Source organism: Brachyhypopomus gauderio, chromosome 8 (genome assembly GCF_052324685.1).
Source record: "Brachyhypopomus gauderio isolate BG-103 chromosome 8, BGAUD_0.2, whole genome shotgun sequence".
NCBI lineage: Eukaryota > Metazoa > Chordata > Actinopteri > Gymnotiformes > Hypopomidae > Brachyhypopomus > Brachyhypopomus gauderio.
The window spans coordinates 11,149,057-11,167,126 of NC_135218.1; the positions used below are offsets into that span (position 1 = coordinate 11,149,057).

Consider the following 18,070-nt stretch of genomic DNA (forward strand, 5'->3'; position numbering starts at 1 on the left):
TGAAGTTATTAACAATCAAGATAAAGGTTAATGGATTAACAGAGACTGCCGTAAGCATGCAACTCTAAGCATAATTTCTAGAGAACACCCTTTTCAATAGATGCATTATCACATGACTGTTCTTTTACTAGATACATGGGTATGTCTTGCTCTTCATTACCAATTAGGACATTTCCCACAGGTCTGGCTCATAAAAAAAATCCCATGGCCAGCTCAGAAACCTGCCTGTCGTAGGTTCACAAATATTCCCGCCGTGACATCCTCCAGCTGCACATCTCCCACATTAAAGGGTGAAACAGGTGGAGGTGGTGTGTCAGGGGCCAACACCAAGGCCTCCGCCCCAGGCTCTGCAGGGATGCAAGTAGGGAGGGGGGAGTTCCAGCATGCATCATGCTGCTCACCCCCCACCCCACCCCACTCCTCACTAGAGGCAGACTAGAGATGGACAGATTTTCTTGGCTGATTCCAATTTTTTTTAAAGATATGATCGACCAATTCCAATTTAATGTCCTTCTAAGACTTGTAGAAGATAGCATAGAAAAACATTTTTATTCATATTTTCTTTTAACTGAATCTTCCTTCATCCCAACATCAGAATGTGCACTAGGTTACAGGACAAACTCTTTTCTTTTCACAAACCTCCGATTAAGATAAAAAGCCATATTTTTATTTTTCCAAGTGAAAAGTGGACTGAGATAATTGATCAAATTTCTAAAGCCTGTATCATCGACTACAGAAAATGGTTTGTCATTCAGTACTATGAATTCAATGACTTTACTTATGGCTTTCATCTTTTCAGAGTTAAAGAAAGGCTGGTGCCTGGTTCAGCACTTCCCCTAGCTTCAGCCTCTTTGCCGTTGATAGCGTAGTCAAATTCCACATATTCAGAGGGATGTTGTTGATTCAAATGTCTTAGTAAATTCGTTACGAAACAGCGAACTTGTGGTTTTCACCACTCACTGTGAAGAAAGTCCATGCTGAAGACATGGCTGTGACCGACAGAGAAATCAGACTATTTGGTTTACTAAATTTACTATGCACAAAAACACTACTGAAAGTGGACACTTCAACATCCATTAGCATCAGCCTCAAACAAACACTAGTAAGTAAACTCCAGATAAGCGTGGACCGAATTCTGTACTAATGTTTGTTAAATCACAATGATGTTCATGTGTGGTTGTGTTTGTACCGCCCTCGTGCACAAGAGTAAACGTGACCGGCACGGAATTGGTTATATGAGACTAAAAAAAATCAATGCAGAGCAAAGAAAAATATTAACTACTTTCTGTTTTGGAAAACAAAACATAACATTTAAAGTTTCTGCATTTAAAGTTTCCACTGCCTACATTACAGGAAGCCTTGAGACAACACATAATATCCCCATAATGTAGAAAACAAAAAGCTCACATTTGGAACGGTGCACTGAAAATCCCTGAGACATCTAAACAGTGATCCTTCCATGCTGACAGTCGTGTGGAATCTCCAGGTTCCTGAGCATGAGCAGACAGTATTCTTATGCAACACACACAAGATGAAAACGTAAACCTGCGTGCAAGCAAACCTAAGTGGGTTTTCATTTTTGCCTGTTTCTCTTTCCTCTTCCAGGCATGTCAAACACGTCCAGTTCCTCTGATGGTGGGTCAGGGATAATATAATTTTTGGCCAAAAATTCAATTTCAAACAGCCACAAGTGATTAAATCCATATCTAGCCCATGGCTAAAGAGAGTGGAGATCAACTACTCTGGGGGGGGGGGGGGGGGGGGGGGGGGCGCTCTTGAAATGTGACTCGTTTAATTTACTCTGCACCATGTAATTTCAAAGCGAGTTCAGTTGCGCTGATGTAAAGCAGAGAAACCAGTACTGCAGCAGTGCAGCTAAGCTAACCGACAGGACGGGGATAGTGCAGGGATGAGCTGGGAGCAGCAGCTACTGCAGTGGGCCTGCCTTTTGGCGTCGCTCTCGTTCACTTCCTGCCTGCGTCATTTCTCCTTCCATTCATCAGCCCGGTGACTCGTCAAACCCGTCACCCATTAATCAGACGGTTATCTCAGCGTGGCGGTTATTTATAGAGGCCCCTCTGAGATGTACATCAATATTTCAACATCCCCTTTCAAACGCAAATGTCTCGCTGAGCTACTTCCATAGGGGCTTTCATCTTTTCCCTGTCAGGTTGATTATGTGAGGTAAACATCAACCAGGCCTTTCCTCCTGTGAACAGCACACGTTCACGAGGGTGAGCCGCTCCCCCCTCACAAGACCAGACAGAGACGATATGGCCTGAAGGCTTGGATACAAGCTGGGGTGTTCACACACAGCCCAGTAGCTTGGGATGGGGTCATTTTGGGGAACGCTTTACAACACACACGCACGTATGCACGCGCACACACACACAACTGCCCACAAACATACATACAACTATTACTCGATGTGTTCACAAGTCTTATAGCCTTTTAAAATAAACATTTCTCTAATAACATACTGATTTTATGGGTGGTATAATAAACGTTAGAATGTAATGCAGCATGCATAATATGACACACTCAACCACAGTACATGCACTTTAAGGCACTTTTAACCAATAGCATGGCTGTTCTCAACTATTCAAAATCAGACTTTGGACTGCGTGTCCATTTTGCTGTTCATGACAAATACTATGAGCACAAAAACGACAATAACGCATGAAGGAAACTCGAATGATTATATTAATTAGCATCTGTTGGAAACGACACCAGAAAACACGAGAAACCCTTTTTACTCCTGCACATTTATGTCTACAGTGGTGGCATCCAAGTCTTGTGAAAAGTCACGACTGTCTGATGGTGCATCAGCTATGCGCGTGTGTGTGCCTTCTTCGTTTGTAAGAGTAACTGCACTGCACAGTGTTGCTTAGGAAGAAGAGAACACCGAACGAGGTGGGACTGATGACCCGCAGTCCTTACAGAGCTCAACAAACGTTGATTTATCTCCTTAAAGAATCTGACAGACTCTCACACACACATCCTGGCAACATTCTAATGCGTTTCCAAGCTTTTCATCTGGGAGGCTTTCTGGAAAAGCACTCAATAGACCCACTCAAAAACCACAGAGGCTTCTCACCGAGACCATCATGAGACAGGCCTGGAAAATGAGAACACAAAAACCTCTCTGCACAGCATCTCTGCTTAATACCAGCAATGAAACTTCAGCATCACGAATCCAGATCGCATATTCAAGGCCGTCAGATTTACAATTAGAAAATGTAACCTAATAAAACAGATATAAATAAAAAAAGTGTGGATGACACTCTTGAATGCCAGGAAAAAAATAATAAAAAGGTAATGAACTACAAACACTTTCTCTATTCAGACATATTAACCAAGTACGTAGTAAATGCCATCTCTTCACATCATCATGCTACTGGGGTACCAGCAGTGTTGAATGATTAGGATCTGCAGTTTGATGTGTCAGTACGTATATAAAGCAGTCAAATCACACGCAGCCATTTAACCCAACACTTTGGTGTCTATTAAGCCTGGCTTGAGCGTGTCAGGCGTATAAGGCTAATCTCAGAACACCACTCCCAAGAGCGCCTCTCCTCTCTCAATCATTACCGGGTCCCTCGGGCGGCTACAACCTGAGAATACTATTAAAGCTGCATTCAGGGGAAGAAGGCCACGTAAGTGCAAAAATCCTCTAAGCTAAGCTACTAAACATTCAGAAAGTATGGAGGCAGAAATAGCACTATGCATATAGAGAAGGGACTTCTGAAAGTGCGTTTCCAAACGCAGTTCCTGCCCTTTCGGGCTTCAAGACCTTCTCGTGACCTTCAGGGTTTTTAATTTTCAGACTTTATTTTCATGCCTTTCGTGAAGGTCATTAACACCACCACGTTGGAGAGAGTGCATTAACGCACATGATATCTGCAGGCTCTGATACTTTTCTTCACCTACACAACATTCACTTTATGGATTTATATATTATACAGGAACCATGATAAAAGGTGGCACTAGTTTTTTTTTTTTCAGCTTTTTAACTTCAAATGGAGGGTGAAAGAAGTCCTCTTCAAAACTTTACCTATGTGGAAACTTACAAGACTGTACTCCTAGCAGAAGGACAGCTGGAGCTGACAAGGTCAGATCAACAACTAGGGAATATGAATTTGCTTGGCTCACTTTCATTTTATTAAAAGTTGAAGCTTTCAAAAATGATATCAAACATATGATATCAAACATAAGAGAGTTAGAGTCAAATTCCCTTCTGACTCTTTTTGGAAAAAGCAAGGCCACTGTGTCAGGTCGTCGAGTGAGCACTGTCCACATTGGGGATTCTTTAATCCCTCAGCTTAGCTGCTTGATCTGTCTTGAGACACGCCATAACTCTCCCTCTGTTTGCCTGTGGCTTCAAACACCGCCGTCACGTGACCAGTGGAGCGTAATGTGATAGGTTGGATGTTGAATTATGTTAATGTTGCAGACTTTAATCGATTGCTCATCATTTGTGTGCCGGATATTTACTCTGAATATCTTTGAACTTGTATTTTTGCATGCAAAATATTGCACATGTATTTTGTGAGCCAAATTTGGTCAATCGAATTCGAGCAACTTGAAAAAACATCTTTTGAATTTTTTAACGCTTGAATTTTTTTTCATTGTATTTTATTAACCATGAATAATAAAAGTGAAAACGTGTTCTTGAAAATTCAAGCATTAAATTCAAAAGCAACAACATTCAGATGCATAATTTCAGTGCAAATAAAATTCAGTGCTTCATATTCAAATTCAAAATCTGATGAGACAGATTTTCTTCCATAAACAACACCTGAATTTCTTCACAATGTGATTGTTCTGGTTTATTAATGCATCTACAATGGCACAAGTTGTATGTTTGTGTCTTGATTACAGAGACAAACTGGAGTGGGCAGTCTTCCCAAAAAAATATATTACAATCTTTTGAACACCCAATCACAATCCATGATCTTGAACTGCAATCTTTCTTCCATTTAGAAACATACTGTTTAGAATCACCAGATTCGAAACGGTCTATGGACATATCCATTTGCACCATTTAAACACAATATTGCATTAAGATCAAAATGATAAGTATCAAATGATACAACAGTAAATATAAAATGCTTTATCTTCAAACTATATATTAAATATTAAGGTTGCAGTAAGCGGTCAATAAATCACAACAGATTTTTCTAAATGTGTAGTAGCAATGCATACTGAGCAAAGGCTAAAACGTAAACAGAACCTTCGCCCTGCTTTGTTTGTGCAGTCCTCCGTCATCATTTAGTATTAGAAAAATAAATGCATGGTATGTCGCAACATAGTATCATAATTCCCCACCCTGTACACAGCTGTAAACTGCACTGTATTCTTAGCAAGACAAAACGTACACAACCTCTTTCCATTTTATTACTGGCCGTCAAAGTTTTTTGTGGAGTTTCAAAACATTAGCAAAACAGACAATGTCACAATCTCTACGATTTGCCTGCAAAGTAGATCATGTGTGTCTTCAAGATCGGACAAGCTATGAAGTCACCGGAACACCCCTCCCTAGACACAAAGCCATCTTTCAGAAACATATGTAAAGCCAGTTCTTTCACTGAACTTATGAGATTCTGAATTCAAGGGAACCGAGTTTATTGGCCAAACTTACGATAGTCCGAGTGTAACTGTTCAATTTCCTCAGCTGTTTTATTCTTTGTGATGACTATTGCCTGTAATAAAAAAAAAAGAAGATTGAAGATTAGACCAAATCTCTGAAGAGTTTAAGAAAACTACTATGATTAAAGAAGATTCCCAGTCAGGAATTTGAACAAGCAAGTACTGATATCAAAAAGAAACATACAGGTTTGCTTTGACTTTGCAGCTGACCCCTGATCTTCTCGTTGTGTTCAACCTCTGTAGCAATGTCCTCACCTGTGGGCAGGAGAAACATAGATCACATGTACTACTGAGAGGAGTCCATACAGGTGTAGACAGATCTCCATCTCCAAACACGACCAATCAATGTACACCATCTGTCTATGTTTTTCAGCTGTGCAGGCCATGTGAAACAGTTTTCTATGTGTACCTCCCTTGTCACAGTACACAGCGTACTAGAGTACTACAGAAAGATGCACCCTAGAGGACCGAGATGCACCCTAGAGGACCGAGATGCACCCTAGAGGACAGAGATGCACTAGAGCTGCTGCCTCAAGGCTTCTCCATCATGAATGAACATAAACAAAGATGGGTAACAGACCTCTGATTGTTGTCAAAAAGCAGAGATGATGTCCTCAGGATCAATAAGCTTCGGTCATGCTAAATGATAACAGCCTCACTCAAATTCAGCTCAGATAAAGCAAAGTGCCACTCAACATCATGACTGGCCAGTTTACTGGACGAGGTTGGAGGCAGGCCAAACCCTGCCAGCCAATGAACACACAGTCACCTATACTGTCTGGGAACATGGACGCTGTGCCCGAGCGCGACTGGGACCTGGACCATAGTGGCAGTGATCAGCACACAAAAAGGCATCAGGTACCAGTGCCAGTCAGCAGGTGACATGATGCGGCAGCTGAGGAGAATAATAGGCTGGACACAGACACTGGTGCACATGACTTAGACAAAGAAAGTGACAGAGGTTTGAATTAAATGAAATAATGGAAATGTCTTAAAACATTATAGCTGACATTACACTGGCACTGAAACGGTTCAAATTCAGCCAAATAAAGTAGGGGATTTTTGAAAATAGAAAAATATTTTATGACACGTGAAGCTTATCCGTTTGTATATTTCGGAAATGCCAGACCTGTTTCTTTGCAATGTTATTTTCTTTTTGGGGTAATTACATTCGATTGTTTATTTTCAAGCAAAAATCATACTCTATGATTCTTCATAAAGCAAAGAGACAAGCACCTCTGACAAATTCATACAGGATTTATCTGTCAATCAGAAAACCTTGAAGATCAAGGATATTAGTGAATGCTCACTATAGTCAAAATTACATTTTAAAGCTTCTGAATCTTCAACTACAAACCTTGACAGGTAGTATATATAAAAATATATTGTATAAAAAATAAAAGCTAAAACTAAACCCCTCAACAAAAAATATATATTTTCAGTAATAGCAGATTACTGAAAAAAAAAAAAAAAAAAAAACACAAAAGGTTAAACAGCACAACGGTGGAGTTTAGTAGCAAAGCGGGGGATTTGGTGGGTTGTCCTGGGGGTTCTTCAGTGAGAGAGTCACTCTAGCCTCTGACATTAGCCACACACACCTTCCTGCACCTACACCCTGTGAACAGCGGGAAACAACACCCTCACGGCCTCCCGGTTGTCATGGCGCAGCTTGCGTAAGACACACGTGGCATGGGAGCGAGGGAGCGGTTTGAGTTCCTCCTCTCGGTCCACGCGCACGTCAGACTAAACTGCTTTCCATTTCGGAGGAAGTGTAAAGAGCAGATGGTTCAAGGAGAAAACACATTCCCTGATTATTCTTAATTGCCTCCAGAGACTAAATACTCCAGGCCTATTGTATGTCTCGTTTTCTCAATGTGCATAAGGGCCAGAAAACTGAGAGCGAGAGAGAGAGAGCGAGAGAATGTTTGAACCTGGACGGCAGGTTCATAGTGAATATGTTGAAAAGACAAGAAAGAAGTCAAAAGCACAAGGAAAAGTTCAGAGTTCAGTTCTCTCCTGCTACTTTCCTCCGCCGCCCAGGTGACTGGAGCAGCTCTTACTTGTTCTGGGGTTGAGGGCGTCGCACTGGGCGTTGTAGATGTGCACAAACTCCTGGTGACGGCTGATGAGCTTGTCTCTGGAGCCCTGCGTGGACAGGTGGCACTCTCTGAGCCTTTTCTTCAGCTCTGGCATCTTCATGAGGTTGTACACCGGCTTAGTCATCGGCCTACGCTTCCTCGAGCTGCTTCCACACACACACACACACACACACACACACACACACACACCGACCTCTGAGTACCAAGCACTAAGTACCAGTGCCATTAATAAATATGACATTATCCTAAATGATCTGCAACAAGTATTGCTGAGCCACAAGCTAATAAGTCTCGGACCAAACCCCGCTGACACTGATCAGAGGTGATGATGGTCCGTCATTCTCTTGCCACTGCAGACAGCACTAAAAACAGCAGCCAACTCGGCTTGTTTAGTCCTACGTAGTGCACCGTTAACCTCACAGCCAATCCGGCTTGTTTATTCCTACGTAGGGAACCTTTAACTTCACAAGCAGCAGGGTCATTCAACAGAATTGTAGAAATTAAGAAATAAAACCGCAGAGTAGCTGGGTTTTCCAGCTCTCCTTTGTTGAAGGTTCAAAACCACACTGTAGGGAATGAAAAAAACATCTAATAGATAAGTGCAACATAAGTATTATGGACAAGATGCAACATGGCTTTAAAATTCCATTACCTCATTCATCAGAGCCCACTTAGCCACAGTGCCCAAATTAGCCAACATTAAAAGGTGAACCCATGCGTCATGTTTACAGTTCACAGGGAAAGGGTGCAGAAGACAAGCAGAACACTCATTCATCAGCCTTACCTCAAGGTAACCTGCAAACCGAATCAGCCTGCCTGCCAATCAGTCTGCACAAAATGGATGCCCTTCAAAACAGCTCCCCAAGGGAATTTAGCCAAGGGTGAGAAAAGCTGGGTTTGATATGAAGGCATTTGTGTAAAACAAAGTCAGGCTGGGAATCATGAGTGGAGACATTTTTTTTTTTTCCTGAGGGCAAATCCTATGTTTAGTGTGTGCTGAGAAGATAAGTCAATGGTTTAAGCAGGTGTTGGTGTGGAATAAAGTGTTGGGGGAGGGGGATAGGCCCTGAGCCACAACAGAGCGCTGGCCATCGATGACATTCAAATACTTGAAATTAATTTGATTTTGAATAAAACAAGCGCATTTTGTTGAAGAAATCAAAAGGGGAAAAATATTTATTTGCAGTGTTTCATTTCCTATTATAAGGTGTTCACAGGATGGCCAGTTGTGTGTTCTCTTCGCATGCCCCTCACACACACTGTGGGTCCTGCTCAACGTACACACCCGCTGGGTCCCTTGCACTGAACACAAGACACCCTATTAAAGACATTCACACACATTCTTGCAGAATTCTCCCCACAGATGCGTGAACGGTCACATTGAACCTTACTGTTACTTGGTGCCTTTCTATACTGCCTAGCTCTTCATGCAAGTGAGCAATGGATGTTAACTTTGCCATGCCTGCTTGTCACATTATCAACATATACAGTGAAGCAACAGGAAACCTAGGCCAGGATTTCAGATCGTGTACAGGCTGTCAATCACATTACTTCAAGATCACCATCGGCACTTCAGTACTGCAAAAGGCAGAGATGGGGTGCCTAGCTTGGTAGACATAAGAAGACAGCAACTGCTAAGACATAATACAGTTTCTCTTACACAGTGAGGGGAAGGATTACACTACATTCATATTCCCATCAAAACAGGGAAGAATGTTGCTACATGCCTGTCACATATGGACAGTCTAGTTTTAGCTAAATATTTCCTGAAATGAAGAGAAAAAAAAAAACATTTGTGAGATCACTGCCAAAGTCTCCTCTCTCTCCTTGGCAACATGTAAAGCATACATGTTTTCTTATTTTCTTTTAAACCAAACCTAATTAAAAGTCATCTTTTTTTTTAATGGGAGCAGCACAACCTCCCTGGCCGCTTCAGAGCACATGTGTTCAAAAACTCAAAATCCCAAGTAAATCCTTGATGAAAAAAAAGAATTTGCTAAAATTCTCTCCCCCATGCGAGTACACAGTAAGTTTTTGCAATGTGCATTACGTACGCATTATGGGAACATGTTTTGAATAAGATTAACGTTCCGTTTTATTTCTGAAGCCCCTTGAACTTGGCCCAGTGCATCATGCCAATCTGTAAACTTCCCCAAAAGATTTCTGGACAGCAGGTTCAAAGCTGCACTCTGGACAGGCACTGCAGTAGAGAAGAACTTTCTTTTTCGCTCCTTTGAAAATGGGTCACTTTTGTGCTGGTCCAAATTGTGACAACAGTATGACTACTGGCTCTTTCACTTTACACCTCCAAAGAGAAACGCTCTGGTTGGTAGCCACAGAGTACGAAGTAAACACACCTGTGAAGAGTCATTGTTTGGCAGGTCACCCAAGGCGCACTTTTTGCTCCTGGCATGAATGTAGACAAGAGAATGGGTTCATAGAACTCAATAAAAACTGACAGGAAGCACAGGTTGCAGCATTTTTAGGAGAACATCAAAAGATGTCTGGCTATTACTGCAGGTTTCCTGTTTTCCAAAGCAGATTTACCAGGGATTTTTAAGGTGTAAATGATTGTCCCATAGGAGGGCGTTTAAGCCTGCTGAGGGGCTGTAGAGGGAGTTCAGTTTCTCAGTACCAAAATGATTAGCACTAAACCATCAGCAAGTTTAAGCTATACACAAATTTAAAAAATGACTTTAAATAAGGTATGGGTTGAAAACAGTGAACCTATAATTTACAAACACGTCCCTTTGTGTGTACTTTTCCAAAAAGAAGCAATACATAAATAAATAAATAAATAAATAAACCGTAATATATTTGACTGTGCTGAACATCTTTTGAAAGGGCTTGTGAATTCTTCCCAAGCTGTGACAACCATGTTTCCGACTGCACAGTAGACAGGTTGGGAACATCACTGCACAAAGGCTCTCAGTTCAGCAGGAGCCCTTTACTTTACACTAGATCACAATCACACAGTTCCAGCGAAGGAACATTTGGCCTGACTGTGGTGACAATGCAGCTGCATTTCTACACAAGTGCTTCAACTTGAGTGGGAGAACCTGTCTGGCGTTGTAGAAGGTTGGTCAAAGGCAGGTACCACGTGCCCTTTAAACGGCTCTGAAGTGGCAGCAGTACGTGACTTTTACGCTTCATTAGAGCCGAGAGCCAGAACAAGGCATTAAGAGTGAGCCAGTGGCTGGAGGTCCTTCCCTTGAACGTGCAGCAATTAGACAGCTAATAAAAAACACCTTCAGGTGTGTACGATTTTTTTGTCTCCGATATATTGCAATATGAGTACGAGAAACCTGCTGATTACAAAGATCGACTTTTCAGTTGGAAATCCATCCATTGATAAAATGGACGGTCAGGTTTATGCAGGGGTCTGTTGTCTGGCTGGTCCATAGAAGCAAAAGTTGTTGCATGAAAAAAAATTTGCCACATATCTCGGTAATGATGCTGAAACAATAAATCGTGAAAAAAAAAGCTGGCCTACTAGACTTTGAGTAATCTCCAAACCTTCTGAGGCCTTCCTTCTTCTCGTCGCTGGTCAGACAGACGTCCAGGTGTTTATTAATGTGCTGAGGAGAAATGCCCAGTCCACAGACGGGACACTCCACTGCAATACAAGACAGAAGCAGGAGACAACAGTCTGGTCAACTCCACTGACAAAGAGAGCTTCTACAGACACAGTTCTGTCATGAAAACCAAGCTGATAGCTGTTTATCTTTAGCAATTAATTAAAATTAAAGGTAATTAAATAAATATAAACATATTTAAAAGTAACCGAATATGTAGGATTAGCAGCTAAATCTAATATTGTGCTGAAAAACAAGGGACATCTGAACAATTTTTCACACCACAATCCCCATGAGGTGGAAAGCAAATACTAAAAATGCAGACAGAGTGACTACAGCAGTCGTTCCATTTCATTCAAGGTTGAAGCGTTTTCTCTAGCCAGTTCAACATCTTTTTAAGACTCGGTATCATGGCAGACACAGAACTACTGCAGAACTACACCTCAAGGACCAACTGATCTACAACATGGCAGCCGCGTGATTAAAAGTCAAAAACAAAATGCGTATATTCATCTGACGCAAAGAAGCAGTGTGCCGGCACCTTAACTACAGTCAGAACAGACAGTGGCAGGTAAGTGCTAGGGTTCAAGGCTCAGGGGAGACGAGGTTTTATCACAACCCCATAACCACCAATGGGGAACACCCACTCAAATGTGCAGGTCACCTCAGCAGGACTCTGCTGCCATAACGCATAAACACGGGGTCAAATACGAGTCAATTTAGAACAGAGCGGAAACAAAGGAGCATAGTTCCACATGACCACTGAGTGAGCCCTGAAGAGGTGCATAACAGAGAGGCATCATTCAGGCTGTGTGCTCACAGGTGCACTTCACACACTCCAGCTCCTTCCTACAGTGGAGTCCATTTCCTACGAGGACCCGGGCAGGGTGATTTAGAGTGGACCGAAACCGCATGCATAATGAGCTGAGGGAGCAGTTAGTGTAATAAGCAGCTAGCTTCCAGCCCACCTCAGTACCATCACTATTGTTTTACTAGGGACCCATTTCACAACTTGCACTGAATGTACCAAAATGTTTTTACAAGTGCTAAACAAAATCATAAACCACAAGAGGTCAAGACAAGGAAAATATGACTTTAGATTAAACTATGCATAGATGAGGGACTACATTTATTTTTGCATTCATGTTTGCTCTGACTAGAGTTCCTCTGATGTCTTACATATACAACTGGTGTAGTCTTTTCACCATAAAACCGGTTCAATTAAGATGCAAGAACAAACCAGTGGCTTTTCAGGCCACAGAAAAGTGCCATAACAGCCTGGAACATGTTTCGTTAGCACTCCGAACAGGCGGACACAGAGGAGGGCATCACCTTTGACCACAGGCTGAGCCATCTGCGATGTGGAGGGGGAAACACACACATCCATCTTCTCCTCTTTCAGGCCCGTTGCGTCATCCTCTGGACCCTCCTTTTGGGGCTCATTGGGGTCAGTGACACACACGTCCATAGGCTCCTGTTTGACAGGGCAGAGGGGGCCGGAGGCCACCTGCGACCCCACTGAGACAGCAGGAGAGCGCTTTTGGAAAAAGCGAGTCAGGGGGGTGCCCTCCTTCCTGGGCCCCTGCTGCCTTGCTGCCTTGCCACGGATCTCCACGGAGGGCGTCTTGGGGGATATCGGGGGGGAGTCGAAAAGGGCCCGGGACAGCTGCTGCCTTCAGAGACACAAGCAGTGGAAGAAATAGAGCAAGACATTAAAGTTAACAAGACAAGAAGCCTTAACACCATAACACACACACACACACACACACACACACACACACACAGGAAGAGAGAAACTAAAGTCACATATGCAGCCAAAACCAAACACGGTGCTATCTTGTGGAAGGAGACGAGGGCTCTGGATGTGTGACACTACAGAGCGACAATCCACTAGCTAACTGCCCCATAGAGTAAATGTTTGGGCTTGAACTACACACATCTCTCACTTTTACTGCTGTGTGCGCACATAGGGGTGGAGGGAGGGAGGGAGGGGGAGAGAGAGAGAGAGAGAGAGAGAGAGAGAGAGAGAGAGAGACATGAGAGGCAAAGAAAATAAGTGCGCCAGTTGGCTATAACGTTGTAAATGTGGAAAGCCAACAAACAGCCCAGCTACTTGCAAGACTGTTATGGTGCTATAAAGTGGAGTCAATGAGGTGTTCGATGAGCAGCTTTCCACACCAAGACCTCTTTATTGGTATTTTGTCTGCATTAGATTAGAGGACATGCTCACTCTCTCCTCTTGACAAAACGTGCACACGCAAGTGCGTGCACACACACACACACACGCACACACTCACAAAAAGGTGGCGGGGGAGACATAGCCATCATCATGCAAATGTGTAGCCAGGACTCCTGAACTGCACAGCCTGCACTTCACGATTTAGACAGACAACTGCTTTGAAAGAGCACGCTAGCCACCTGACGTCACCATTCAGTTCTGAATATGGCCATTTAAAAAAGCATCTGGCTGAACACTGTCTGGGTGTCTTTTAGCACATGACACATAATTAACATGTACATTCAACTTATGGCATTTGTCAGTCACTCTAATACAACACAATGTTGTCTACTCAGAAAGCACCCATAGATAGCATAAACAGATTAGAGTTAAAAAGATACGCTTGAAACCTAAACCAAATTGGTAGACATTCGATAATTTAAAAAAAGCTTATTTGGGTGCAAAAATAAGTGTATGATTATGTGATACAGCAGCAGCTCCTGACACACTGAAGCTCCTGGACCTCAAAATATGGAGATCAACATCGCATCAAACATCCAAAAGTGATTCTGAGGGAAACACTTGAAAAGCCATTTTTTCTGAGTGACGGCACTTTGGTCTGTGCAGATGTGACTACCCAGAAAAATACAGCAAAAGCCATTAACGTATTAATGCATTAATCCACTGCATAAGAATGTGGATTTGTTTGAATTAATTATTGAAGTAATTAAAACGCTGAAACAACCTAATACATTAAACAACTGCAGAATAATCGAACAGCACACTGAATCTACTAAATTTGGTTTAGCAATAGATTTAAACTATTTTGCACTTACAAGTCAGTAAGCCAATAACAATTCAGGTACTCTAATCTAAAGCATTGCTGTAATCTGTCAGGTTTATGTATATGGAAGTTGGACAACTGAAGAGGATGTACTTCAGACTACCAACAGAGAAGGTTCCTGCTGTCAGCCCTGCCTTCAACATAAGGACTAAACGAGAGAATTTAACAAGAGAAAGATCAGAGTGGTAAATCAGAATGGCTTTCATGGTCCAAATCTAATGGCACTTTTACACTGCAGTGAATGGAAATACTGGTTTAGCCTCCTGCTGGCCATTTTGGAGGATGTCACTAAAAATACAAGTTAATCTGTCCATAGAAAGAACATCAGAAAAACAACTTAAACCAGCCAAGTACCCAGTCTCACACACGTCATATGCGCCAACTATTAGACACCATCTTCCATGTTTCATTTTTTTGATGTCTCTGTATTCACCCTGCTGTGTGATGAAAAATACAGAAAAACTTGACAACAATATTAATCTTTGCTTCCAACTTGTCAATGATTTCAGCTTGTGGTTTGACGTGATATGATGGAATGCACCACACAATGCTGATTGGATGCTGTCCAGCAACACTTTGCTTCTCATTTGCATAAAGTTGAGAAAAGCTCAACTTTTCAACATTCGCTTCGTTTGGTTGAGAACGCGCTGGCGTTCCCGTAATTCTCGGTGCACAACTGCTGACTCTCTCTACAGAAATGAATGATAAAGTGGGATGAAAAAAAAAAAAAAAGAAGTGTCTGGCTTCACTGCAATGTAAATGTACCTTTAGGCATTGACAAAATACTGCAGGTATATTTTTTTGGCCTCGATTGGTCCCTCAGCAAAATACCCCAAGACTGCAAACAAACTAATCCTCATCTTTATTCATTACACATCATTAGATTTATATAATATATTACACACTGTGTGTGAGAACATACTGATTACCATCCCCTGCTTCCCTACGTCTTGTAGACTTCTATCTCTATCCCTTCTCTATCTGTTTTCTGTATGACATTTGTAGCCATTTTTTATTTAAAGCAGTGCTGTACATGAGTGTTAATGGATAGTTAAATACAACTCATATTAGAATGCAAACATGTGCTTCCCTTTCGCATTAACAATTTAGCAATAAACTGGCAACACACTAGACTTCCAATCCAGTTGCAGTGACCTCAGTCTAATACATTATTACTTAATATCATGGTAATATAAGACCGGTGCAAAATGGATGGTTCCTATTGTCCTGAGCATTTCACCCACTTGGACTCCATTCATTTCCATGCATAAACAAACAGGCTGACCACAAACATGGAGGATAAGCAGCACCATACGCTGAAACGTCCAAACAACAATGGAGCAATTCAATCGTGCATGCAGATGATCTAAGTGAACTCAGCAAATGTGACTGCATTTTATGCAAATAAAGCAGAACTAATTCCACACCGCCCCCTCACCCATCAGAACCCCCCACTTCTCTTAGAACTTCTTAAGAGTACAAGCAAACAATATGTTTGTTGTCATTTTTAAAGAACTAGCTGTTTTATGTTTCAGTTTTGGCACACAGGAGGAAGACAACAAGCCAACCATCTTAATCGATCACAAAACAGCTCCTGCCCAAACTCGATTCTTTCAGAAAATCAACACAACTGCAAATATTGCCATTGATCAACAAACTAAGTTTCGAACACAAACAACGAGACTGTCGCAGCCGGTGAGACAGCAAGGGGCAAGATGCTTCCTGCATCCAGATGGTTCGGTGAGTGTATTGATCACACAATGGAGGAAGGCCAGGGAGAGACCTGAGCAGACGGGTCATACCCTGTGGCAGGGCGCTAAAGAAGTCAATACTCAGGCTAGGTGCCTAATTGCATTCCCTCCAACCCCCAGGTGCCTACAACAGTGTAATCAGGTGAGCTCACTGAAACAAGCAAATCCAAATAACCAGCAGTGTTGCACGATATACCGATATACTGTACTTTTAACTTTTCTGAAAAAGTACCATGGAACTATAGTTTTAAAAGCAGTACAACAAGCATTTTGGGGAGGAAAGAAAGGAGAATTTTTATCACGCCAATGGCTATATGGCTAATAATGTCTCTTTAAGCACAATGCTGACAAGAGTGACATTGCTATTGGTGCCCGAGTTTGTAATATGAGCCACTTGGAGATGGCAGCGGTTTCAGCAGCAATGTGAACTCACTGACAAAGTGGCCACAAAAGTGGAATATGGAAAGATTTTGGTTTGAAAGGACCAGAGTTAAAAACTGTATTTACCTGGGCTCTTCTGAAAGAAGAGAGTTCGGTACATAGAACTGACATACAGTGAACAATGGTATGTCAGTTAGTCAACTCATTCAAATGGAAACAGGGTCATTAAAGAAAAGACCAATTCCAAAAATGCTAGACTGTTACGTAACAGTCTTGACTAATTTACAGTCATAGTCCTGTGGTAGGGAACTAGTCTTGTGACCGGAAGGTCGTGGGTACGTTTCCCAGGCCTGAGGCCATGACTGAGGTGCCCTTGAGCAAGTCACCCAACCCCAACTGCTCCACAGGCGCCAGGCTAGGTCTGCCCACCGCTCTGGGCACGTGTGCACCACAGCCCCCTAGTAATCACTAGTGAGTGTGTGTGTGTGTGTGTGTGTGTGTGTTCTAACTGTACAGATGGGACAAATTTAAATTGTCAATTCATGTTCTACCCCAAGAAATACGAACATGTATTTGTACAGCTGAAACTTCAACAGTTCTGCAGGTGTAGAGACAATCTCACACTGAAAATGACCCCCAGGACATGACCCCCAACACCGTGGTACTGGAACGGGCCAGCATGGGCAGCGTTCACTCCATGCTGTGCAAAAGACGCCTTCAGTGGCTCGGCCATGTCAGACGGATGGATGCTGGTCGCATTCCTAAAGACCTCCTCTACGGCGAGCTGTCAGTAGGCTCCAGGAGGGCAGGGCGCCCAAAACTGCGCTACAAGGACGTCTGTAAGAAAGATCTTAAAAAGTACGACATCGACATACAGTCGTGGGAGAGCCTAGCGGAAGACCGCCATGCTTGGCACCTTGCTGTCAGGCAGGGAGCAAAAGACCTAGAGGCAGCATGGTTATCAGTCGCCACAGACAAACGAGTTTTAATTCAGTCTTATTTAAGTTTAATCAGTCTTAATGGTCCAATGAACTTAATTTAAAAACCAGGACATTTCCTCACTTAAAAAAAACCCGGGAGAGGATGTGAAATACGGACATGTCCCAGCAAATACGGACGTTTTGTCACTCTATCGTACTAGGAATACATTTAGCAGCTAAGTTATCATTACTGACCTGCGCGTTAAGTGTTTTGCATTGAGGTTGTAACGAAGGGTGGAAGTGCTCCTGTGATAAGCGAACTCCTTCCTGCATAAAGTGCAAATAACACTATTTGTGTTTGTACTTCCATTTGGAAGTTTCTTATATTTAAATTTCCCATCCACCAGCGTAGCCTCTTCAATCATCTCCATCATGCTCATCTTATTGTGCATCCATATAATCTGTATGTTTGGAACTCGTGCACTGAGAAACATTCCACAGAGCAAAAGTGTCTCAGGCGTTAAATGCGTTAATTTTTTTTGTTCGTTAATTTTCCTGTAATTAATTAATCGAAATTAACGTGTTAAAGTCCCACCACTAATATAGATATATAAATAGTTATATAAATCCAAT

General features: G+C 42.3%; 1 protein-coding gene across 5 annotated transcripts in view; it reads right to left on the reverse strand.

The window, feature by feature from the left end:
- Positions 1-18,070, reverse strand: part of rad18 (RAD18 E3 ubiquitin protein ligase) — a 49,716-nt gene that overhangs the window by 23,487 nt on the left and 8,159 nt on the right. For 4 of the 5 annotated variants that reach the window (XR_013132754.1, XR_013132755.1, XM_077014381.1 and 1 more), the window contains exons 5-9: positions 12,656-12,996; positions 11,265-11,364; positions 7,710-7,891; positions 5,834-5,904; positions 5,642-5,702 (exon numbers count right to left, since the gene is read on the reverse strand). Coding sequence is in view for 3 of the 5 variants with exons in the window: in XM_077014381.1 (XP_076870496.1) it covers positions 5,642-5,702; positions 5,834-5,904; positions 7,710-7,891; positions 11,265-11,364; positions 12,656-12,996 (755 nt within the window). In the remaining 2 variants the exon portion in view is untranslated. Of the gene's footprint in view, positions 1-4,853; positions 5,539-5,641; positions 5,703-5,833; positions 5,905-7,709; positions 7,892-11,264; positions 11,365-12,655; positions 12,997-18,070 lie in introns of those variants that run through there. The other variant, XM_077014383.1, reaches the window with a different exon arrangement.